Source organism: Chiloscyllium plagiosum, chromosome 9 (assembly GCF_004010195.1).
Source record: "Chiloscyllium plagiosum isolate BGI_BamShark_2017 chromosome 9, ASM401019v2, whole genome shotgun sequence".
NCBI classification, from domain to species: Eukaryota; Metazoa; Chordata; class Chondrichthyes; order Orectolobiformes; family Hemiscylliidae; genus Chiloscyllium; species Chiloscyllium plagiosum.
Window position 1 is genome coordinate 83372503 of NC_057718.1, and position 26515 is coordinate 83399017.

Sequence of the window (26515 nt, forward strand, 5' to 3'; positions counted from 1 at the left end):
ATCTATCCTTGAGCGGATAGACCCGTCTGCCCGTGACCAGGTGTATCTACGCTGCGCTCCGTCTGCAGGGGTGCTGAAGATGTCGTGCAGCTTGGCATCTTTTACCATGTCCATCAGGGCTGTGGACGTGGTGTCCAGTTTACTGTCCCCCCGCCGGATCGTCCATCTGCATCAATGATACAGTTGAAGTCTCCGGCCGGAATGACCGGCCTGGATGTAGCCAGCAACAGTGGAAGCTGCTGCAGGACGGCCAACCGTTCACTCTTACCCACTGGGGCGTACACATTAATCAGTCTCAGGGGAGCATTCCTGACGAGGCGCCTGCCCACCACCTTCTTATCCTCAGAGATGGTGAAGTTGCCTCCTCTCAACAGAATACGCATGCCGGAGGCGCAGCTATCGTTGCCCCTGACCAAACTGATGGCCCATGGGCCCATAAGCTTGACCATCTCCTGTAGCTGCTGAGGTGCGGTATCCCACACTCCTGCAGGAACAGGACGTCGGCTTTAACGTTGGCCAGGAAGGCCATCGTAGAAACACATCGCGTAGCCGATTTGATGCTACGCACATTGATGCTGGCAACTCTTATCCCCATTTCAACAGTTTACAAGGTTAACAGTGTCCATTTGCTGCTGGTCTTGCCCCTCTGGGGTAGCTGTGTGCATCCCCATGGTGACGGCAAACTGCTGGACCCTCCCAGCTGTCCTGCTCCACGCTGGGGCCATTTACCCACTCTGGTGTCTTCGGGCCGGGCCCAGGGTCCGCACAGTCCAGTTCTCCATCTGACAGCGGGGCTGTCACAGGACCGCTGCTCCCAGTTACCTGGAGCTGTAGGCCGGTGGATATCTCTTGGTTCTCACCGGGTGGGGGGAGGCCTTTACCCATCCCCTCAGAGGGATCGCCTTTTCCTGCTTGGGCGGTGCTGCCCTCCTTTTTCCCCACGGTGCTCTGTCTCTTCCTCTGGTGACAACCCTCCTTGCGCCCCTCCTCACCGTCGGAAGAGTTGCCTGTATCCTCGTCGTGTAGGTGTCGCTTCCCCCTTCGCTGAGTGGCTTTGGGGGCCTTGTGACAGTAATCAAATCCTCTGCCTCCTTTGTTCCCTCCTCTTCTATTTTCACCGTCTGTCTTGAAGGAGCTTGGATCGGCTGCTGCATCTCCCCGCTGTCTGCCGTCTGCTCCACTGCAGCCTGCCCTTCCTTCTGGGTACCTCCTGACACCGTTCCCGTGCTGTTTGGTGGTACCTTGCTGGTCTTAGGCGGTCCACGGCTCGTGCTGCCACCTCCGGCCATCTGTGCGTAGGTGGCGGCCCCTCGTCTTGGGCCCGCCTCTCCGCACAGATTACAGTTCTTGGCCTCACCAGTACTGAAATTCATATAACACATTTGTGAGACAGACATTTTTTCACTCAAAAGCAGTAACCTATTAGTAGCAAACACCATTCAGTAGTAATAGCATGAAATAGCTTGCTTCTTCTTTTATTCCAACACGCAATATGGGTGTCGCTACTGCCCATTCTTAATTTCCTGAGCAGGTGACAGTGAGCTGCATTCCTGAAACACTGTAGCCCTTGAGGTGCAGTGAAACTCATGGTGCTTTTATAAAGGAAATTCCAGAAGTTTAGCCCTATAACAATGAATGAACAGCATTCCAAGCAAGAATGGAGGGGATTTGGAGGGGAACTTGCAGTTGGCAGTCCTATGCATCTGCGGCCATTGTCCTTCCTTGTGATAAGGTCTGTGGATTTGGAAAATGCTGTCACAAAAGCCCTGGTGAGTTACTGCAGTACATGTTAGAGATATCATACACTGCTGTAACTGTCCACTATGGTGAAGGGACTGAATGATGACGATGTGGAGTGTGTGTTGCTGGAAACGCATAGCAGGTCAGGCAGCATCTGAGGAGCAGGAATATCGATGTTTCGGGCTGGCATCCTTTCATCAGGAATGATGAAGTGATGAATGATGAAGATGACCACAGGGTGTCAAACAAGCTACAATGTTGTGGATGATGTCAAACTTTAGTTGCTGGAGCCGCATACATCCATGTAGTAAAGAGTATTCCATCACACTCCTGACTTGTGGTTTATACACAGTGAACATGCACTTGGGATACAGAAGGAGAGTTATGCGCTGCAAAATTCCTATCTTTTGACCTGCTCTTGTAGCTACAGTATTTGCGTGGACAGATCAGTTCAGTTTCTGTTCAATGATAACACCAACACGCAATATCATGATATCATTAAATGTCATGATGAAATGGTGAGATTCTTTCTTGTTGGAAATGCTAATTGTCTGGCACTTGTGTGGAATAAATGTTACTTGCCAATTGTCAGACCAAGCAATAATGTTGCCTAGTCTTGCTGCATATGGACACTGATGGGCTTGAACATTGATAACTGCGCAATGACATCCCCACTGATGTTCATTGATGAAACAGCTGAATATGGATGGATCGAGGACCGTACCCTGAGGAACTCCTGCAGTAATTTCCTTGAATGGAAATGTTCAGCCTCCAACAGCCTTGAAGGGCTTATGCCCGAAACGTCGATTCTCCTGTTCCTTGGATGCTGCCTGACCTGCTGCGCTTTTCCAGCAACACATTTTCAGCTCTGATCTCCAGCATCTGCAGTCCTCACTTTCTCCTCCAATAAAAGTTATTCTGCAGTGCACAGAACTGTTAAGAACCCCAACACATACAGAGCAGCGAAGATAGGTTTATATGAGCAGAGAACCCCACCTCAACTTATTTCCTAATTGGGACATCAAAGAAAGAGATGTCATTTGACTGCTCCATTTCAAAGATGAGTTTGAGCGCAGGAAGTGTGTTTAAGAAATGCAAAAAAAATTCTTGTGTTACAGATGTGGACTCAAATATACCAAATATATCATCTATATATCAAAGGTATGCTAAGTTAGGCATCATTGCATCGAAGACATGTTTCTAACAGAACCCAATAAAGGATAGTTGAGACACCTGGGCCTACCAAGTACCTATTACAACACTATCTACATAGACATATATGGTGTACATCAACCGTGCAATCTCATGAGCTCATAAGTTCAATAAATACTGATTCTCATAACGGTGGCAGACCTAGATATAGTGCTACATTAGTAAGTCGGCTAGAAATGGCAAATGAGCATCTGGTCTTTATTTTGCAATCAACACGCAGGTCCCTTATGTTTTCTTTTGGAAATGCAAAGGAATTGTTCACCATATACATGGAAATCCAGAATTTCAGAGCTAGTGAGACAATGAACAACCATACCATATAAAACATTCCTTTAATTGTTCACAACAAGCAAGACACTGAACATATGCAAACAGCCCACTCCAGCAAAATTCAAACAGGACAATATTTACTAAATAATGGACGTACAAGGAATTAGGCTCACAATCAATTTAAGATTCAGTCAAGTCTGCAATATGAATGACGTGTGAACTGTCAGCTACATATATTAAACACACAAGAGCCCTGTTCTTTGCGGACAGGAAGAACACGTATACTTGCTGCGCCCATTTTGTTTCAACAAAATAGGTGACATTCATTCTGTGGTTCATTTGTCAGGACCATACTTTTACCAGAGTCAACCTGTTTGATTTAAAATTTAAACAAATCTTGGCAGTTAATTAGCAGTCACCATTAACTGGTGGTTTCTCAATCACAAAACATGCACCAGAGTCCACTTGTCAACCAATCAATACTCTCCTTTCATGCATTATCAATGTTGTTTGCCCATTAATTTGGCATGTCTTCTGAATTGTCCTGATGATAGCAAGGCAAAAAGTTTGACAAAATGTATTTTTTCAGCAATAATACAATCTTGTAAAAACAAAAAAAAAATGGAAATCACAAGCCAGTTAAAGATGCTTTCAACAAATATTATTTGTTCACTGCTTGCAAAACTGCTGTATACAAGTGGATTGATCACTGCTCTAAAGGAAAGTAGCAGAGCAAGACTCCAAAGTAGAGATCATCAATTATGGTATTAAATTTACACAATAAATAAGCATGATAATGCAAGAATTTGGACGTTTCCAAATGCAAATTCTAATTATCTAGTTTATAAAGATTTGAGCAATTGTGCAATAAAGCCCAAGAGTTGCACAATAGTAAATCAATAGGTTTTCAATTGCTTGCTTATCCTATGAAAGAATCACAAGGTTTAAGAGATAATGATTGACAGAAAAGAAAGACACCTGAAAATGACAGACTGAAATGTAAAAAAAATACCAGATTAGGTCTTGCTGTGTAGTATATCTCTTCTGAAATGTCCAAAAAATCATCACAGTAGGGCTGTTCAGCAGATAAAGACCAGAAAACCCGTTACTTATAACAAACCCAAGAACAAAGTAAGGGCAAGCATTTTCTATTTGGTTTGTCTTGAACATAATTATTCTACCACAAATGACATTGAGAACTAAATATTTGCATTATTTACATCTGAGGGAAAAGAAGCCAGATATTTCTTATTCAAGACTCATTTAGTTTTAATTTTGTAGAAATTACAACAAATACATGACTATCATATTAGAATATAGAAATTTATTTTCACATTGCAAGTAAACATGAAGAAATGCCCAAGTAGGATTAGGCAGTAAGCACTTCTTTTACTTGGACTGTGTCTTAAAAATAAACCTAGACAACAAAATTTAGCATAACTTTGTATTGCTTGACACATATGGGGAGCACACAGCTTAAGGGGTATTCTTAAATCATTATTGTAAGCTTGCAACTGAAAGCAACCTTCAACAGGTTTCAGAAAAACTCAAATTATTCCCATCAGTCAAGAGCTCTTGTATTTCAACTTTTTAAGATCACTTGTAAATCTAGTAACTTGCCATTTTCCAGTTTTTTTTTAAAAGCAGACTTTTTTTTGTAAAAAAAAATCTAAATAAGGCAGGAATATCTTACTTACAAGTTCATGATGAGGCTCTGTTTCTTTCCGCATCGGTGGATCAAATTTTATTTGTCCAACTGCAGACAAATACAAGTTAAGACCATTACTCAAAAAGAAAAGTTCATAGTACACATCATTTAAAAAGGGCTACACCTCATTTACCAAATTATCTGATTTGAACTTTGCATATTATTTGTAACAGGCAGCTATTTTAGATAACCTCACAATTTCACAAGTTATCTGCAAACTATTTCCTTTCAGTAGGTTGTTTAATTTATAGCCTTTATATGTTCCCACATTTATGAATCAAATGTCTTCTCTTCTCAGAGTTAAATCATCTACTGGCTGACACTCAAATGTAGTATTGAGGGAGTACTGCACTGCCAGAGATTCTGCACTTTGGATGTGATGTTAAACCAAAAACCAACAACCAGAATGTAATAGAACCAAGGCAGTATTTCAGAGCGCAAGGGTTCTTGTGGTACAGTGGCAGTGTCCCTACTCTGAACAAGGATACCTGGGTTCAAGTTCCATCTGTTCCGGAAGCATGTAATTGATTAGAAAATATCTATTCCAGAGAGGTATGAGTATCTGTGAGATCCAGAGAGATCTGGCACAGTGGTAATCCCCTACCCTTGGACTGGGAGGCCCAGGTTCACATCCCACCTGCTCCAGAGGTGTACAATAACATCGATGAACAGGTTGATTAGAAAAATAGGTATTCCAGAGAGCAAGGACTCAACCTCTGAACTAAGAGGTCTGGGTTCAAGTCCCATCAGTCCCAGAGGTGTATAACATCATTGCTGGACACATTGATTTAAAAAAATGTAAAAGAGGAGGGTTCTTGTGGCACAGTGACATTGTTCCTAACCCTGAGCCAGGAGGCCTGGCTTCAGTCCAACTGCTCTAGAGGTATGTAATAACATCTCTGAGCAGGTTGATTAAAAATATTCCAAACCCCAGGGCATCAATGTGGACTCCCACCCCCTCCCCGACTTATCACCTTCATCCCCTCCCCCGCTCACCTATTGTACTCTATGCTACTTTCTCCCCATGCCCACCCTCCTCTCACATATCTCTCCACCCTTCAGGCTCTCTGCCTCTATTCCTGATGAAGGGCTTTTGTCCGAAACGTCGATTTTACTGCTCCTCGGATGCTGCCTGAACTGCTGTGCTTTTCCAGCACCACTCTAATCTAGACTCTGGTTTCCAGCATCTGCAGTCATTATTGTTACCTATTCCAAAAAGCAGGCAAATTATTCCAGGTTTCTTTGCCATACTTATCCCTCACTGTATACCATATAAAGATGATTATTACAAGCTTGCTAGTCACATACTGGTTGCCATATTTCCAAAATTACAACAGTGACAATGTAGCAACAGTACTTTAGTGGCTGTAAAGCAGTTTGAGATATCCAGTTGTTGCAAAAAGCACTGTATAAATGCAAATATTTTAGTGCTCGGAACGTCTTTACACTCAATTCAGCCCAAGTAGTACCTATAACACTTGAATGACACACTGACCAAGCTCTCCATAGTAACTAATGCAATGAATAGCTATTTTGTTCAGCAGTCTTCTCAACCCTCAAATGTATTCAAAGTTAATGAAAACTCGAACTAAGTTTTAGTTGTTCCACGGAAATAACAGAAACCAAATTGAAACACAAAGCTTTCAAAAAAACCGAAGAATGGCATCAGGTATATAAAGTCAAGAAATGGAACTGAGGGGGTGCAGCCGGAAGATTAAATATGTGGCAGTTGAGCTAAATTCAAAGAACCATATCTCTGGCAAATAATTTAACATTCTTGCACATGCTTCACTTTTCACACAGAAGTGAACACCACGAAAGAACAAGGTGGAATACTTTGACCATTATGTCGAATACAACTGGAAATTGTTGAATTAAGGCAAAAAGAATGCTAGTTGCTCCATATCAATACCTTATTTTCAACTGTGAACTATCCCAGGATCCTACAACAGAAAAGAAATGGAATCTAATTTGTCTTTTTGGATCCTGCTAACAATGGAACAAGGGATTTAATCTACATCCTAGTTCATTAACCACCTAGTATTGAACTTATCTATAATTTTGTTATCAAAAACAAATTGACTGGATGCAAGACTCTCTTTTTCTTAGACCTAAAACAGATCAACTGACAAGGTGTGGATGAACAAAACAATATTTGAAACACCTCATGTTAAACTCCCAGATTTAGTCTTCTGACCATGTTAGTTAAAACCAAATAAGATGAATTGACTTTGAATCCAGATCAAGTGCATTTGAGATTCAGAAAGAAATCTTGAGAATCAAATTTCTTCTTCGAATTAATAACAGCTGTTGGCCACTTTGCTTAAATCTCACATACAATTCTAGGCATCCTAGACTTATTCTACTCTTCACCCAGCCATATCCATGCTTATTCTATTGATTTACTGCACAATCAATTTTCTTTCCATTTTTTTAGTGTAACAGCTGAAAAGGTATATCAACCCTTTCAGTAGAGCCCTGCCATCAATTCTCAAGAAACATTTTTTATGCAGCTTGCAGTTCCAAGCAGGACCTTATAACTTAAATGGTAAGGTCCTGGGGAGTTTGCTGAATAAAAAGACTTAGACTGCAGATTCATAGTTCCTTGAAAGTGGAGTTGCAGGTAGACAGGGTGGTGAAGATAGCGCTTAGTATGCTTGCCTGTCTTGATCAGTGCATTGAGTATAGGAGTTGGGAGGTCATGTTGCAGCCGTACAGGACATAGGTTCAGCCACTTTTGGAATACTGCGTGCAATTCTGGTCTCCCTCCGATTGGAAGAATGTTGTGAAACTTGAAAGGGTTCAGAAAAGATTGAATTGGGTGTTGCCAGGATTGAAGGGTTTGAGCTATAGGGAGAGGCAGAATAGGCTGGGACTGTTTTCCCTGGAGCACGGAGGTTGACCTGATCAATGTTTATAAAATCATAGGGGGCATGATAGGGTAAGTAGACAAAGTCTTTCCACAGGGCGGAGGAGTCCAAAATGAGACAGCATAGGTTTAAGGAGAGAGGGGAAAAACATGAAAGGGACCCAACGAGCAACCTGTTCACACAGAGTGGTGTATGTATGGAATGACCTGCCAGAGAAAGTGGTGGAGGTTGGTACAATTACAACATTTAAAAGGAGGGGTATATGAGTAGGAAAGGTTTCAAGGGCTATGGGCCAAATGCTGGCAAACAGAACTAGATTTATTTAGGATATCTGGTCAGCATGTACGAACTGGACCGAAGGGTCTATTTCCATGTTGTATATCTCAATGGCTCTAAGTAACAGCAACTATTTTTTGCAACTGCCTGCTCTATCTCTGATGGTTCTTTCATAGATTCATCAGCCACCAACCTTTTTAGAAAACACTATTTACTTCAAGAGTATATGCTGTCTTCATAATATTGGTTTCTTCTTTTCAGCTAAATAATTCTGCACATCACAACAACTCAAGTTCTCTAAGGCACAAGAAAATCTAAGATTTGAATACTGTTCCTTATCCCTAAAATGGCAGGGAGAGTCTCCAAGATGGGGTGGAGTCAGAGCTTGGCTGCTCCAACCACTTTTCTTTAGGTTTTTTATCCCCAGTAGTTTTTTTCCCTTCTCTACCTCCCTTCTCCAGAGGGCTCGTGGAGGCAGCAACAGCAGTGTTTGAGGCCCAAGAACAGGGACTTTGCCATTCAGCTACAAAACGATGGCGTGCCCAGACAGAACTCTGGTAATCGGCACATTGTTGAACCGGTTGGGAGTCTGGAGCAGCATCAGACTCTAATGGCTTGTGGCAAGATAGCTGGTGAGCCCAGATGGCAGCACAAAGGTACAGGGATCTAGAGATTGAGCCCAGTGTGGGCGAGAGATCAAGCCCTCGTGGGGAAGGCCCACTCTGGAGGGACATAGGCCATGGCTAAAGAAGGACTGCAACTTGGAACTTTTAACTTTATTTCTTCTTTACTACTTTGTACTGAAAAGAATTGTAATGTTGAATTTTAACTATTTTACTTATTTTTCTAATGTTTACCTAAGATTTTGTAGCTAGACGCTTTGTACTTAAGATGGCACCATGAATGGTGACACTATAAACTTTATCTCTATATTTGAGTACACATGATAATAAAATTTAATTCTAAAATCAGACATTGTTTTCACATATTCCTGGACAAAGGCGATCTTTCCTTCATCCCCAAAGAGGATATCACAACACACTTAAAACTGCTTCCTATAAGAACACCCCAGTTCTCGGTCTCTGTTGCACTTGCTCAGAAGATACAACATTCCATAATTGTTCACGTGAGGTGTAGTTATTTTTCTCATGAGAATTTCCATGCTAACGAGTTGATGGGCCCTCACCTGTGCCTACCCTACTTCCCAAATTTCTGAGCTCATTTTTTCCCTTGACAGGCTTCTTCTTGTCCTCAACCTCCAACTCATCAGCCCTCTCAATTCAACCGATCATCCTCAAACATTTCTGACACGTCCCACACAACATTATCATATCGAGTCGACAGCACAGAAAACAAATACCTAACTACTCTAATTAAATTTTCTAGCATTTGGCCCATAGCCTTGTATGCCTAGGCATCACAAATGTACAAACACTTCTTAAAGGTTATGAGGGTTTCTGGCTCTCCCACCCTTACAAGCAGTTAATTTCCGGATTCCCACAATCCCCTGGGTGACTCTTTTTTTTCCTCACTATCCCTCTAAATCTTCTGCCCTTGACCTTGTATCTACACCACAGTCATTCATTCCTTCACCAAGGAGAAACATTTCTTCCTGTCTTATCCTGTGTCCCTCAACTTTACATATCTCAATCTTGTCTGCTTCAAGGAAAACATAACTGGTCTATCCAATCTCTCTTCATAACTAAAATTGTCCAGCCCACACAACAGCCCATCTATATCCTTCTGCAATTCAAGGCTATCCTCCTCAGTGTTTACCACCCCTCCAAGTTTCATGTAATCTATGATCCACAAAGTGTCATGGAATAAATGTTGAAATTATGCCCTGTATACCAAAATCTATGTCATTATAATTACATCTGTAACTTTACTAAGTTCGGATGAAATGTCATCAACCTGAAACATTAACGTTCTTTTTCTCCCCTCAGATGTATTTCTCGCATTTGAAATATTTTGGTTTTGTTGCAATTAAGCTTCTTCTCAGTCTTCAAAATCTTGGGGGTGGCAGTGGAATCTTTCAAAAAGCCTCTTAACTATTAGGACAATGCTTCTGATGAATTTGTAGAACTTGCAAAATTTTAATTAAAAAATTGTTATAGTAATGAGTTAAATCTAAATTTGGGAGCTCAATCGTTCAGGTAAACAAAATGACAGTTTTTTTCAAAGTATAGAGGACCAACCATGATGCTGCACACAATAAGTGGTACGGAGTTTACTGCAAGGAGATGCTGCAACCAGCCAGCATGATAATAGCATGTATGTATTTGATGGCCAGCAGCCACTAGTGTACATGGTGTCAGTAGCATTTTAGCTTGCTTGTCACTTTTGGGCTGTTTCTCTCTTGCGTGTTTGGGACTCCCAAGATTATTTGGAATACTTATCTTCCAAGGAATTGATGAAAAGTATGATTATTGACAAATAATTGTCAATTGCATTTGACATATGGGGCAATGAGATGTAAGATGGATGAGCAAATTTTACACACCAGGCAATCATTGAAGACAACCACAGCATTCTTGTGGCAGACTGCTGATGGGAAATATTGCTTATTTCTTTAATGATCTCTAGTCAAGACTTCCTTTCCTGCTGCAGTTCTGGATTATGGTGACAAAAGGAATTTGGTACTTACTGCAAGACCACAATTTTTTTTGCAATTGAGAGGAAAGCATATTACACAGAAATATAATAAATTTCCGTGCTAAAATGTGCTAAAAATTATGAAACAGAATAGGTTTCTAGAAGACAGAAGACACAGGCATATATCAGTAGCTTGTTTAGTTTGTTTACGAGAAGGCAAATGATTTGCTGTCTATGTTGTGCAAGGTGTGACACATTATTGTGTTGCTCAAATAAAGTTATCAACATCTGTTAAGTGATCACCAGTTAAGTTCACACAAATATTAAACAATATCCATGATTTTTTTTTGTGGGAAGTGAACAGAAATTGCATGCAGCCAGTACTTTGTTTTTCAGGAGAAGTCTGCTAAGTATCCAGAGAGAGGGCATCTGTACATTTAAATTCTTCTTCTTTGAAGTAAGACACAGAATTTTGTTTTTGTCAGTTTGTGGTATTTGATGCTATGGTATTCAAGGGAAACTAAAGTAGATCAATGGCCTGAAGTGTGGCTCAGACTGGTTAGGAGGATGTTGGGCTTGTAAAAGCAGGGGAAGCAATATGGTATGGTACACAAGCTTCTAACATGTATATGAAACACATGGTTACTGGCTGGAGTTTAATTCACGTGCAGCAGTGTTTTGATGAGGCACTAATACCAGTGATCTTAAAAAGGATTTATGAATATTATTGTTACTTGCCTTTCTCAAATTTGGAACCCTTTTCATTCAAGTAATATTCACTTAGCAAGTAGCACATCTATACTAATCATAGTATGGATAGTGTACTGGTGATTAATAAAGACTGACAAAACATCAATGTCAAATTTGGTATTGATTTTTTACAATCAGAGACAACCTTAAATTACGTGACAGGTACATTGTCACTGCATTACTCTCATTTCAAATAACCATACTGATAATTCTTAGTTGAAACAGAACCACAGAGAAGCACAAAGTGTAGTGACAAGTTCCCACTAAACAGCGCAGCAATGTGTAAGACGCCATATTGGTTTTGGAGAAAGTGAGGACTGCAGACGCTGGAGATTAGAGTGAAGAGTGTAGTGCTGTAAAAGCACAGCAGGTAAAGCAGCACCCGAGGAGCAGGCCGCCTCAGGGACAAGTCCTTCATCAGGAATGCTGAAAAGCTTCAGGGCAGAGGGGATGACCGAAGTGTGTTTGTGTGTGTTTGTGTGTGTGTGTGTGTGTGTGTGGGGGGGGGGGGGGGGGGGGTGGAGTGAGTGAGAGAGAGACTCACTGAGATCCTTGTAGATAGAGGAGGAGAACTTTTTCAAGGTAGACATCATTGGAAGAGGCTTCGCAGTAGGGTTGAAATCAACTAGGAAAAAGTGGGGACTGCAGATGATGGAGTGTCAGAGTGGATAAAGAGTGGAAAAAGTTGACATTTCAGATCAGAACCTTTCATCAGGAGATTTCAATCAATTCCCCTTCTCTGATGCTGCTTGGCCTACTGTGCTTTTTCCACCTCACTTTATCCTCCAAACTTACATGGTAATACAAAAACAAAATTAAGGCATGTCACACTGAAAAAAACTGATGCGAACAAAATTTTACAAGGAATATGGTCAGTGACTACAAACAATAAAGACACGGATAATACATACTAATTTTACATCCAAAGCCTCAACTGATAATAGTAAACATAGCTTGCTTCTATTGGACAGAGTCAAAGGTTTACAGCATGGAAACAGGCATTTCAGCTTGTCCATGATGCCCAACTTTCACAATTAATCCAGTCCCATTTACCTGCTTTTGGTACATGTCCCTCCATACCTATCCCATCCATGTGCTTATCCAAATGTTTCTTAAATGACAAAATTGTACTCGCCTTCACTCCTAGTTCTGGCACCCCATTTCAGACACTCGCCACCATCTGTGAAAAAAATTGCCCCTGGATCCTTTTGTATCTCTCCTATCTCACCTTAAACCAATGCCTCTGGCTTTAGACTCCCCTATCATGAGGGGAAGCTGTGGCTATCTACCTTATATATACCTCTCGTGATTTTATAGACATCTGTAAAGGCACCCTCTCAGTCTGCTACAACCCAAGGGAAAAAAGGCCCAGCATCTCGTCTCTCCATATAACTCAAACCTTCCAGGTAGCATCAGAGTAAATATTTTCTGCACTCTTTCTAGTTTAATAATATCCTGTCTATAGTAGCATGACCAGAACTGCACAATGTACTCCAAATGTAGCCTTACCGACTTCTTGCGCAGTTGCAACATGACGTCCCAACTCCTAAACTCAATGCTCTGATCAAAGAAAGCAAGCATGCTGAAAGCCTTCTTCGCCACCCTGACTACGTGGACTCCATTTTAAAAGAGGTATGAATTTCTACCCCTGGATCTCTTTGTTCCATAATATTCTCCAGGGCCCTACCATTGACTCTGTAAGCACGGCCTTAGCTTGAACTATCAAAATGCAACACCTTGCATTCATCTAAATTAAATTCATTCTGCTCTGGGCGGCATGGTGGCTCAGTGGTTAGCATTGCTGCCTCACAGCGCCAGGGACGGGTTCAATTGCCACCTCGGGCAACTGTCTGTGTGGCGTTTGCACATTCTCCCCGGGTCTGCGTGGGTTTCCCCCCGGTGCTCTGGTTTCCTCCCAGGTTAGGTGAATAGGCCATGCTAAATTGCCCATAGTGTTAGGTGCATTCGTCAGGGGTGAATGTAGGGGAATGGGTCTGGGTGGGTTGCTCTTTGGAGGGTCAGTGCGGACCTGTTGGGCTGAAGGGCCTGTTTCCATACTGTAGGGAATCTAATCTAATCTATTCCTAAATCCACTGGTCCAGTTGATCAAGATCGCAGATGTATTCCCAGATAATCTATCGCTGAACACTATATCATCAATCTTGGTGTCATCCACAAAATTACTAACCATATCTCTTAAATCATCATTCAAATCATTTATATACATGACAAATAACAGTGGACCAATCCCAGTGGCACACCGCTCGTCACAGGCCTCCAGTTTGAAAAACAACCCTCTACTACCACTGTGTCTTCCACCTTCAAGTCAGTTTTAAATGCAATTGGCCAGCTATCTTTGGATCCTGAGATTTAACCTTACTGAACACCCCACCTCATCAAGGCCTTGCTGAAATTCACGTATACAATGTCTACCACACTGCCCTCGTCTACTTTCTTGGCCACCTCTTCAAAAATCTCAAATTCATGAGACACTATCTTCCACACACAAAGCCATGCTGACTTTGCCAAAGGAGTCCTTGCATCTCCAAATGCCTGTCTCTCAAAATCCCCTCTAACAACTTACCCACCACAGATGTTAGGCTCATCAGTCCTTAATTTCCAGGGATTTTCTTGCAGGCTTTCATAAATAATGGCACATTAGCCATCCTTCAATCATCAGGCACTTCACCAGTGGCTGTTGGTGATACAATTATCTCTGCTAGGGGCCTTGTAATTCCTCCCGAGCCTCCCACAAAGTCCTGGGATACACTTCATCAGTTCCCAGGGATTTATCTTAGTGTATTCTCAAGGATCTATCTAAATGCATTCTAAATGCACCACACCTTCTGTAATGTGAGGTCTCTTCAAGACATTGCTATTTATGTCACCAAGTTCCCTAGGATCTGAGCCTTTTCAACTGTAAATACTGATGAGGTATATTTATTATAGGAATAGGGAAGAGGATAGTGTCAAACATAATGACTCAATAAATATAACAAATATGTAATAGATATGGTGAAGCACAACATTTTGCAGTTATTGATGAACAATTACATTAACTGAATATTACACAAGCAACTGAGCATAGACTCACTATGGGATTTGCCACTGGAATTTACTGTAAATTAGAAAGCCAAAATAGCATACTACCTTCTAAAGAGGATCTGGGACCTGTCAGGGCAGGGTAAGAAACTGTTAATCAAAGTCTTTAATCAAACAGAACTTTCAATCAGTAGTAGAATCTGAAACAGTATAAATTAAACATTGTCACATCAGGTACAGAAGATGTCAGAGGTAAAGAAAATAAAATAGATTGAGAGAGAAATAAAAGATAACAGTCGGAGACGGTGGTAGTGGAGGGTTGCTTTTTGGACCACAGGCCTGTCACCAGTGGTGTTCCACAGGGATCAGTTTTGGGCCCTCTTTTGTTTATCATTTATATAAATGATTTGGATGGGAATAAAAAAAGCATGGTTAGTAAGTTTGCAGATGACACCAAAATTGGTGGCATAGTAGACACTGAAGAAGGTTTTCAAAAATTTTACAAAACGATCTTGATCGTATGGGTCAATGGGCTGAAAAATGGCAAATGGGAGTACAATCCGGATAAATGCAAGGTATTGCATTTTGGTACACAAACAAAGGTAGGTCTTATACAGTTAATAGTATAGGAGAACAGAGGGATCTAGGGATGCAGGTACATAATTCTTTGAAGTTTGGGTGGTTAAAAAGGTATTTGGCATGCTTACCTCCATTGCTCAGTCCTTTGAGTATAGGAGTTGAGAAGTCATGTTGAGTTTGTGCAGGGCATTGGTGGGCCCTCTTCTGGAATACTATTCCCAATTCTGGTCGCCCAGTTATAGGAAGTATATTACTAAGCTGGAGAGGATTCAGAAGAGATTTACCAGGATGTTGTTGGGTATGGAAGGTTTGAGTTAAAAACAAAGGCTGGATAGGCTAGGACTTTTTCGCTGGAGCTCGGGAGGTTGAGAGGTGACTTTACAGAAGTTTATAAAATAATGGGGGGGGGGTAGAAGAGTTAATGGTAGTTGGCTTTTACTTGTGATGGGGATTTTCAAGACTAGGGGGCACATTAAGGTGAGAGGAGAGAGATTTAAAAAAGACACAAAGGTCATTTTTTTTTTAACAAAGGATGGTTTGTGGAATGAACTTCCTGAGGAAGTAGTGAATTACAATGTTTAAAAGACATTTGGGTAAGTACATGAATCGGAAAAGTTTGGAGGGTTATGTGTCAGGAGCAGGCAGGTGGGACTAGTTTATGTTCTGGTTCGAATTATGGACTGATTGGGCTGAAAGGGTCTGCTTCCATGCTGTAAAACTTCATGACGAAGTAGGAATTTTATTTTTAAAATCTTTTTTAGAAGACTGCTATAATTAACATCTGAAGAAATCAGACTCAACACTGACAAAAAACCAAATTCTGCAACAATGGAGTTATTTTGCAGTGAAGAAAACTTTTAGTGTATTAAGTTACTTGGATGGACAAGTCCTAGCTTACGTGGAAGATTAGTAGGTATACATCAGTGCAAGTACAGAAAGTTGAAATTATTCCAGAGTTGAATACAGAAATAGCAGAATAGCATAGCTTCTGCAGGTGCAAGGCAACTCAAACAACAATTGGTTCGCTTGTACTTCCATATGTAACCACCAGAAATCTCAGTCCAATTTACACATCAACACTGGACAGTTATTTTTACAGCGAAATTACATCTAATATTATTCAGTCTTTTATGTAATCAGAAAGAACAAAAAGAAAACAACTAGAGACAGGCAATAAATGCTAGCCAGCCAGCAATGCCCATGAAAGAACAAACAAACAAAAAGAAGGAAAAGGACAAATAGTTACGAATTTTGAGATTAATAACAAATCTGAAACGCTTTCAAAAGGTGTAGAGTTATTTTATCATTTCCACTTATTGTTAGAATATTCCGAAGGCATATTTGGAACTTACAGTTAATCTCAGATCGTGTTCTTTCTTCTCTCACATTCCGGCTAGTAGACTGAATTCGATGAGGAACTGATATTGGCGGCTGAAGAAAAGAAAATGGTTAAAACTATTATGACATTGCTACAGATTGGTTCCATTTGGATAACTTACATTTTTCTGTTTATTACACAAAAGGTACAAAACAGACAATTTTTTGAGTCTGGTTAGTATATCTTTTTATTGAGATGTTTTCCTGCAAAACACATGCAATGTGTTATTGAAAAAAACAAGCATGCAAAGAATATCTCTTCCTAACTCTGGGTCATGCCATTTACAATATACATTTACTATGAAGCAAAATAGCTGCACATTTAAAGAATAATTGGCATACAGCTTATTTTACCATATTCCTTAATCTTTTGATTATAATATACACTACTTGAGACGCTCTCTCAAAAGGAAAAAGTGGGAAAAACTAGCACTTTTGCAGTTTGACACTAATCTCTACTGACACTTGATGCCTTTCATCAATTTTTATAAAGAAAAAGGTAGTCGATGGATGCCATGATTTAATTTAGTCATGTCATAAGAACAGGTTGAAACAACCTTGCAATACACAATAACTAAATTAACAGTTGAAACACTGATAAAAGCCAAAAAAAAACTAATATGAATTTATCATGTTGATGCTACTTCTAAACTCAAACTCACTTTCCATAAAGCAACACCATAAAGTTACAAATAATTTGCCAAAGGTATCCAAGAACTCTTTCACTTGCGAAAAAAGCAGAGATGAAAGATATGAATTAAAAAAAAAATCAAGACTCAGGTTCTCCCATAGTTCAAATGGTTAAGGCAGTGAGGACCAGTTAAGTTCACATTCAGTGTGTGCAGAGTTAATAAATGTTGGGCCACTGTGATGGCAAGATGCTGCAATTGGGTTCAGTATCCCATGGCTTGGAAGGGAGAAATCACCTTTGTCATGCGGTGACAAAAGTTGGAAGATATGCTGAGAAAGTATACAAGGTACTGAACGGCATGATTGGGTTTGGGTTCCCACCTTCCAGAGTCAAATAATGTTTTTGATCCTCATTTAAGTTGCTTACAGATAATCAATGGGGATTTGAGTGAGGTGTGACAACGAGCACACAGAACCACAGGTTAACAATGAATAATTGTCCTTGCAATAAGCAAGATGACAACTGAATTGACATGAAATAGAAGAAGAGAAACTCAGTCATCAAGATGAAAGGAAAGTTAACAATGACAAATTTTTGTGTCCTGACCCTTTCATCAGAGTCCACTGTCAAAAGGTAATAGTTATTTACAGGCAAGGACTCAAAACTGGAAATTAGCCTTTTATATATTTTAGAGCTCTAATCATATATAAAATTACAATTTGAACTGAATTAAAATAGCTCAGGGGCTACACTGTACACACCAATAGATTTCATTTAAATAATAATTAGTAATGCCGATACATTATTGTGATTATGTTTAGTGATGCTGGTCACACTCAGCAGTTATCGGAAATAACTAAGTCATCCATGTTAACTATGTTTTCAAAGGGGCAGCAATATCTCATGCAATAAAAATTCTGGAAAAGTGCTGAGTCATAGGATGCGTATCTCAAAATGCAAGTCAAAACATTGCAGTGTATATTTAAAATCATGTCACACTAAAAAAAACACCAACTTTTATTGGCACTTCAAACTTAAACATTCTACATAACTTTCAAGGAGTTTAAAACTGAATTTGCCTATACACATTAATCCTGATAAATCCAGTTCTTCCATATTAGGAGAAGAAAGCTTAAAACTACAAACCTCACACTGATACAGAAAAATTAATTTTGGCATGTGCAGCAATCATACATCTTAAACCACGCCTTAAAAAAAAAATCCCAGGTCTCCAAAAAAACAGCAACTATTTACTCAGCAATGTTACCAAACGTTCAGGTACAAAAAAAAGCCATCAGTTCTGAGCTACCAACAAGGTACACGTAAAAATAAAAGTTTGTTATTGTTTTTGAACTTCTTAATATATGTGCAAATCAACACATTGTAAACTGAATAACATTTACAAGGATCTAAATTATAAATTACTTCATTTCACAAATGTTTGAACTTTGCCCTCTTTGACATTCACCAATTACAAACTGAGACATGTAAAGCTCTCTTGATACCAGTTACCAAATTATGTTATGCATTCAATTCATTCCTAGCTGACCGCATCAGTGTTGAGGATAAAACTATCCCAGAAATGGCAAAGTTTACAATTTGCTCAAAGCTATTATAAAAATGTAACTGTTTTGATGGAACACTTGAGAACTCAGTTCTAAAATCTCTGTGACACAATTAAAAAAGAAACAAATTTAGAAAGTTTCGTTTTTACGAAGAGTCTTCAGCAGTATGCCACACACAGCCCAATTTTATCCCTTTTATTACGAGAAATTTCTCAGGAATTTTGGTCCAAATGCTTGAACTCGCTGCAATCTTGTACAATTTACTCTAACATTAATAAACAAGTGCCTCATTATCTTAATCATTAAAGGTTACAGGATTTGTTTTCACAAACTTAATGTCGACCACTACAGTCATGACGTAATTGTATCAAAATCCGAAGCTTGATCTGCACATCATCATCCCTGATTTAGATTTGCATCAAATCTAATTTCAATTCACATTCATAATCATTTCCCAACTGGGTATCAAAGTGTGTCCTTGAGTTGATAAACTACTTGAATGAAATATAAAGAGACTGAAATAGATAACACAGATCGGGTATCCCTTAACTGCATGTCCAAAAACCGAAAAACAATAAAAAAACTGAAGGTCTTTTGAAATCTGACCTGAACGAACCTGTAGACACATTACAGGGCACTTTGGAAAACACTGCGTTTGTCCCAAGCAGACCTCCTCAAAAAGGCCTTAACACTCTGTCCACAGGTCTGTTTGCTTTGGCCCTTTGGGATTAAAAAAAAAGCTTCTCTTTTAAGTCTGTTTGGGCTAAATGACACCATGCCCTCCACCGCAAATCCAGGCAAGAGCCCAAAAAAGCTGATTTAGGATATTTTTGCTCATTTCATTTTCTCTGCCATTCAATCTTGGCTGATATGTTTCTCAACCCTATTCTCCTGCCTTCTCCCCCAGAACCCTTGATCCCATTACTAATGAAGAACCTATTTATCGCTGTTCAAAATGACTTGGTTTTCACAGTCTTCTGCAGCAATGAGTTCCACAGATTAACCATCCTCTGCCTGGAAACATTCCTCCCATCTCAGGTCTAAAAGGTCATCCATTAGACCAAGAGCATAAGAGCAGAAGTTAGGCCTTTTCAGTCCATTGAGTTTGCTCTGCCATTCAATCGTGACTGTTAAATTTCTCATCCCCATTCTTCCGCCCACTCCGTAACCCCTGATCTCCTTGACAATCAAGAACCTATTCTGTCTCAGTCTTAAAAACACTCAATGACCTGGATAGAACAGAGCCTTATAGAGCCTGAGAAGTACATCCCTGCTTTTATAATCAAGTCCTCTCAAAATAAATGCCATCATTGCATCTGCCTTCCTAACTACAGACTGAATCTGCAAGTTTAGCATGAGAATCCTGGACGAGAACCCCCAAGTATCTTTGTACTTAAGATTTCTGAATTTTCTCCCCGTTCAGAAAAAACTCCATGCCTCTATTCTATACTCCATCTGCCACTTCATTGCCCACTCTCCTAATCTGTCCATATCTTTCTGCAGCCTCCACACCTCCTCAATACCACCTGTCCCTCTATCTATCATTGTATTGCAAATTTAGCTAGAATGCCCTCAGTTCCTTCATCTAGATCGTTAGTGTATAAACTGAAAAGTTGTGGTCCCATCCCTTCACTCTGAGGCCAGGACCTCGGGTCCTAATCTCTCCTTGTGGAAACATCTTCTCCACATCCATTCTATCCAGGTATATAAGTACAAGCTTCAAAAGAGACTGTCTCATCCTTCTAAACTCCATCAAGTACAGTTCCAGACTCCTCAACTTCTCCTCATATAACAAGCCCTTCATCACTGGAATGTAGGGTATAAACCTCCTCTCCACAATCTTCAATGGCAACACATCCTTCCTTTGATAAAAGGCTCAAAACTGCTAAATATTCCAAATGAGCTCTCACCAGAGCCTTCTATAGCCTCAGCAGTACATTTCTGCTCGTATTCTATCCCTCTTGAACTGAATGCTAACATTGCATTTCCCTTCCTAACTGCCAAATGAACCTGTATGTTAACCTCATAACCTCATACTTTCCAACAATGTATTCCATCTGTCATTTCTTTGCCCAATTGCCTAGCCTGCCCAAGTCCTTCTGCAGTGCATTTCCCTTCCTAACTGCCAAATGAACCTGTATATTAACCTTGAAAGAATCCTGATCCACAATTCCCCAAGTCCCTTCATAATTAAGATTTTCTAAGCCTGTCCCAATTCAGAAAACAGGATATACGTCTAGTCTTCCTACGAAAATGCATAACCTCATACTTTCCAACAATGTATTCCATCTGTCATTTCTTTGCCCAATTGCCTAGCCTGCCCAAGTCCTTCTGCAGTCTCCCTGCTTCTTCAACACTACCTGTCATTCCATCTATCTTTGTGACACCTGCAAACGTAGCTACAATGCCCTCAGTTCCTTCATCCAGATTTTGCATGAATAATATGATTAGTTGTGGTCCCAACACTGACCCCGGCAGAACTCCACTAGTCAGTGGCTGCCATCCTGAAAAATACACCTTTATTTCCATTCGTCAGTCAGCCAATCCTCTATAGGTGCCAGTAACGTGTCCCTAACACCACAGACTCTTATCGTATTTAGCAGCCTCCTGTGTGGAACCTGGAAATCAAAACAGATCACATTCACTGGCTCTCCTTTGTCTAACTTGGTTGTTACCTCCTCCAAGAATTCTAAAAGATTGAAAGACATGACCTAGCTTCACAAAGCCGTGTTGACTTCACTACTTAACCATGCACTTCCAAGTATTCCACAATCTCATCCTTAATAATGACTCTAAAATCAATGATCCAAAAATACCTAATCAGACCCACCTAGAAACAGAACATCCCAAGGTTTACCAATAAAGAATTTGCAACCTGTAATCCCTTTAAGGAAAAGGCAGGCAATGGGAGGTGATGGTTGCACAGTGATAGTACCACTGGGCTAGTAATGCAGGCCCAGGCTAACGATCTGACGACAGCTGACAGAATTTAACTTTATTCTGGATCAGTGGTGCTGGAAGAGCACAGCAATTCAGGCAGCATCCGAGGACAGGCAAAATCGACGTTTCGGGCAAAAGCCCTTCATCAGGACCCTAGAATTTAACTTTAATTGATTAAAACTGATCTCTCTTGATGGATTACAGAGGTAACAGTGGCTGAAGGACCTGAACTGAAGGGAATTTATATTTGCCAGGAATTGGTGTTGGAGAGACTGTTAGGTCTGAAGGTTGATAAGTCTCCGGGGCCTGATCGTCTACATCCCAGGGTACTGAAGGAGGTGACTCGAGAAATCACGGATGTGTTGGTGATTATTTTCCAGAGTTCGATAGATTCAGGATCAGTTCCTGCGGATTGGAGGGAGGCTAATGTTGTACCACTTTTTAAGAAAGGAGCGAGAGAGAAAGCAGGAAATTATCGGCCACTTAGTCTGACCTCAGTGGTGGGAAAGATGCTGGAGTCAATTATAAAGGATGAAATTACGACACTTCTGGATAGCAGTAACAGGATAGGTCAGAGTCAGCATGGATTTATGAAGGGGAAATCATGCTTGACTAATCTTCTGGAATTTTTTGAGGATGTAATTCTGAAGATGGACAAGGGGATATAGAAGATGGTATTAATAGTAACATTAGCAAATTTGCTGATGATACTAAGCTGGGTGGCAGGGTGAAATGTGAGGAGGATATTAGGAGATTACAGGGTGACCTGGACAGGTTAGGTGAGTGGACTGATGCATGGCAGATGCAGTTTAATGTGGATAAATGTATGGTTATCCACTTTGATGGCAAGAACAGGAAGGCAGATTACTACCTAAATGGAGTCAAGTTAGGTAAAGACTGGGCTTGTATACCCTTGAGTTTAGAAGACAGAGGGGATCTGATTGAGAGGTATAAGATTATGAAAGGATTGGACACTCTGGAGGCAGGAAACATGTTTCCGCTGATGGGTGAGTCCCAAACCAGAGGACACAGCTTAAAAATAAGGGGTAGGCCATTTAGGACAGAGATGAGGAGAAACTTCTTCACCCAGAGAGTGGTGGGCGTGTGGAATGCTCTGCCCCAGAAGGCAGTGGAGGCCCAGTTTCTGGATTAGTTTAAGAAAAAGTTGGATAGAGCTCTCAAGGTTAGTGGAATCAAGGGTTATGGAGATAAGGCAGGAACAGGATACTCATAATGAATGGTGGTGCAGGCTCGAAGGGCAGAATGGCCTACTCCTGCACCTATTGTCTATCGATTAAAACCATATTAACATATTCCCATCATCACTGAAAGCATGCAAGTGCTGTTCCTGGAAATGTTATACTATTCAGCACAGTCCATCTTGATAAGCTTCCTGCTTCCCATAAATCCATCTATCTAGAATGAATATCTATAACTAGTCTCAAAAATGGAAACCATGAAACCATCAATGATTGTTCTAACAATTCATCTGGCTCACAAATGCATTTTAGGGAGAAATCTGTCACCCTTACCTGGTCTTGCTGACATGCAGATCCTAACCCCCAATGTGATTGACTCTCAACTGTCCCCTGAAACGGGCTAGCAAGCCCATTAGTTCAAGGATGGGCAACAAATGTTTGTGTTGCCAGCAACACCCACATTTAAAGAAATAATTTTTTAAAATTGGAGTATCAAGTATTAAACATGAGTCAAAATAGCCACAGTTTCAGATTTTACAACTTTACATAATTTTTAAAGACTTATAAAGAGGAAAGTGCCAAAAGATGAATTAGAAAGATACCATATCACTTAGTTTTAATTAATGCATGCAAATGAATAAATAACGCAATTACGATGACTGAAACAAAGTGATACTGTTGATACCAATATTAAATTATATTTGTTGCCTTTTGGAGTATTTTTTGAGTATATACAGTATGACACTACAGCAATACTAAAATTGAAGTTTTTCAACTGATGATTAGTAGCTTCTAATCTTGAGGTCACAATTCACTGACCACTGCTTGCAGAGATATTCCAATTTCATTAAGTCAGAATTGCAACATTAGTTGCAGTACTGTAATAACTAACAGAGTTATATATTTTAGGAAAGGGAAGAGGTAGGTCCAAAGAAAACCAATACTTTGCACCATATCAAATGCACCAAATTCCAGCTGATTGTGACCATGAAAAATTGTCATCCTACTAAATCCCACAGAATTTACATGGAATTAGTTGAGATGGATGAACAAAATATTGTGTGGTGATTTCAAAACTGCTAATAAATAGTTAGTATTTCAAAAATAGCATTAACTTTTTTTATTTTATCCAGAAGTTTACACAGTGGGTCTCAATTAAAATCAATTTTTATGAAAATCAAATACCACAAGTGTCAATAGCTCTCATGTGGCAACTTAGATTTGCAAATTTAAATGATTATTGTGAAATCAACTACATTATGTACAATTTTTTCCCTTTCTGTCAATAGCAGTAAGCAGATTCCCAAATATTCATTGCTTCAAATTTGAGTTACAAAAATGGCTATTATTTTAGCTCAGAACATTTGCAGCCTTCCTAAAGAAGAATATTAATGATGATTTAAGGAAACTTTAAATCTGCAATCCTCCTGATACTTTGCTCCACACCTTTAATTAGTTTTATAAAAAGTAATTCAAAGTCACATATTTCTGAGTAAGTAATAGCATATTAGAATTAAAACATTTGCTCCCCACCCTGAAAATAAGTATTTGTCTTGAGATGGACCTACAGATCTTTTTAGTCTACAAAGTCAAATCTGGAAAAGCATCTACCTAATTAATAATGCAGATCATTGCATAAACATATTAGTACATTAAACCCATTACACATACATTCAAATCTCAGTATAGTAATAAAAGCTTAGCAGTTTTTGAAAGTTGACATACCCATCACATTTCATCTGTATGCAGCAGACTATTATGGCTTGAAACTTTAATATAAACATAGTATGCAGTCCTAGTGAGACTTTAAGCCCGAGATTATGATTTTACTGATTAAGATTACTTTAGATTTTAATTAGGTGAGATGGCACTGTACTTTTTCATCTTTTTCTAAATAAAGCAAATTGGTAGTAGCGCGGTCAGTACCAAGCTTTTGCAGGTGATAAGGGTTTTTACAGCAATAGAGCTAGTTAAAAGCATGATCATAGTTATACATCCAGTGTAAACTACTTTAAAAACCTCCTGAATGAATGGATTAGAAGGATGATTTTCTGTTTTAAAACAACTGTATATCTGCATTAAGAGGCCAGCGATAATATTAGCCAAATAAGCAAATGTACAGCTGAGGTTAATGGGATGCTTTGCTGGATATCAAAGTACCTTAGGATGTGCAGCAATACGTGAGACTCGGCGTGCAAGAGGAGAAGCAGGAGAAAAGATCCCTAAAAACTTAAGCTGAGTTGGGAGGAACAGAAAAAAAAAGGAAAACCACAATAAGAGAGTATGTGAATTCATCGATGGATAAAATGGAGTACATGTCAAGAACAAATGAGTGGATGCTATCTTAATTCACAATTTAAATAGCAAGTTTCACATTCACATTCCAAAATATTAACCACACATATAACCCAAGAGCACCAACATCATGTATGAATCAGACAAATATACGGCATTTTGTGATAAGACTTCTAATTCTGCATAGATTTATAAACAATTAAAAGATTGCCCGTCTAAAATACAGACACACACACACACACACACATACATACATATCTCCATACACACAAAGATGTAAACCATATAAAATTTTGCTTTAGAAACTTATAATGAAATTTTTGGAAAAATATGATTACGTAGCAGGACCTTGTAAAATATCTAATTACAAAGTACAAAGTATAAAATCAAGTGAGTCAAATCTGCCTTATTCTTAAAGGCATATTAGGTTAGAACTGGGCTTTCAGGTTTTTTGATTGAACATCTGCAGAGCAGGCTACCTGATTTGCCCTTTTCCTGTCTGAAAGAGGTTGCAGTTAAAAGCCTCAATTTATACACTTTGCACCTTACCATCACATGATTAGCTCAAAATAGACTGAAGCAGCAAACTTTGGGTGTAAATTTTCATCCTAGTTCCAAAAAAAACACTAGATGTTACTGGATCAGCAAGGTTATCCATGAACCCAATGGATCAAATTATGTGCACAAGACAACAGCCAAAAAGAATGAAACCCCTAAGAAAGAAGTCTGCCAACTATTTCAGACATATTACAGCCTGCTCTGAAATATTAGTTGTAGAGGATTTTGCAACAAAGTACAAATTCCAAATTTACTGGAATACCCATATTGGGAGATAATATTTGCTGTGCATTTACTGGGGCAGAAATAAGGAAAGAACAAGACGTTTGATTCTGATTTTAAGATGACATTACTTAATATAAAGATGTAAGGCGCTCAGTGTATATTTAAAATAGTTTTGATTCTTTCAAAGTATCAGCCACTTTATGATTTTTCGCAAGAAAATGATCCAATGTTTTTGTTACCTGATTTTGAGGAGAAATGTATAGGATTCTAGTTAGACCCTAGGCAAAAACATCAGAAGGGAGGGATGTTCGTTTTTGTGAAGCAATTCAAGTTAAAGATTCCAGCTTTAAGAAAAAGTATCAATATCACCCGTTTCTCCAAGGCTATGATGCTAATATTAGCAGAATCATTCTGCATAAACAATTAAATCATATACTCAGTCCAAATGTTAGCATTCATGTAGAGGTTAGTGGCTTCATCATGATTACCACAAATCCATAGGAGGAAAGTTAGATTATACACAATTTAACATTTGAAATTTAAAGAAATATACAAGTCGCAAGTAAAAACTGAGCAGGATCACTGAAAAAACATGCCAGAGCTAAAGGGATTTTTCATGCTTGTTTCCCCTCAAAGAAAAATAGCTACAGTTCTCAATGTAGGTTTACTTGCTGAGCTGAGAT

At 39.6% G+C, this 26515-nt stretch overlaps 1 protein-coding gene across 15 annotated transcripts in view; it reads right to left on the minus strand.

Annotated features, from left to right (window-relative positions):
* Positions 1 to 26515, minus strand: part of LOC122552997 (mitogen-activated protein kinase kinase kinase kinase 3) — a 297362-nt gene that overhangs the window by 104826 nt on the left and 166021 nt on the right. For 4 of the 15 annotated variants that reach the window (XM_043696362.1, XM_043696366.1, XM_043696357.1 and 1 more), the window contains exons 13-17: positions 24915 to 24989; positions 16395 to 16473; positions 14572 to 14592; positions 4920 to 4978; positions 4235 to 4297 (exon numbers count right to left, since the gene is read on the minus strand). In XM_043696362.1, coding sequence (XP_043552297.1) covers positions 4235 to 4297; positions 4920 to 4978; positions 14572 to 14592; positions 16395 to 16473; positions 24915 to 24989 — 297 coding nt within the window. The remainder of the gene's footprint in view (positions 1 to 4234; positions 4298 to 4919; positions 4979 to 14571; positions 14593 to 16394; positions 16474 to 24914; positions 24990 to 26515) is intronic. The other 11 variants (XM_043696369.1, XM_043696363.1, XM_043696359.1 and 8 more) reach the window with 6 other exon arrangements.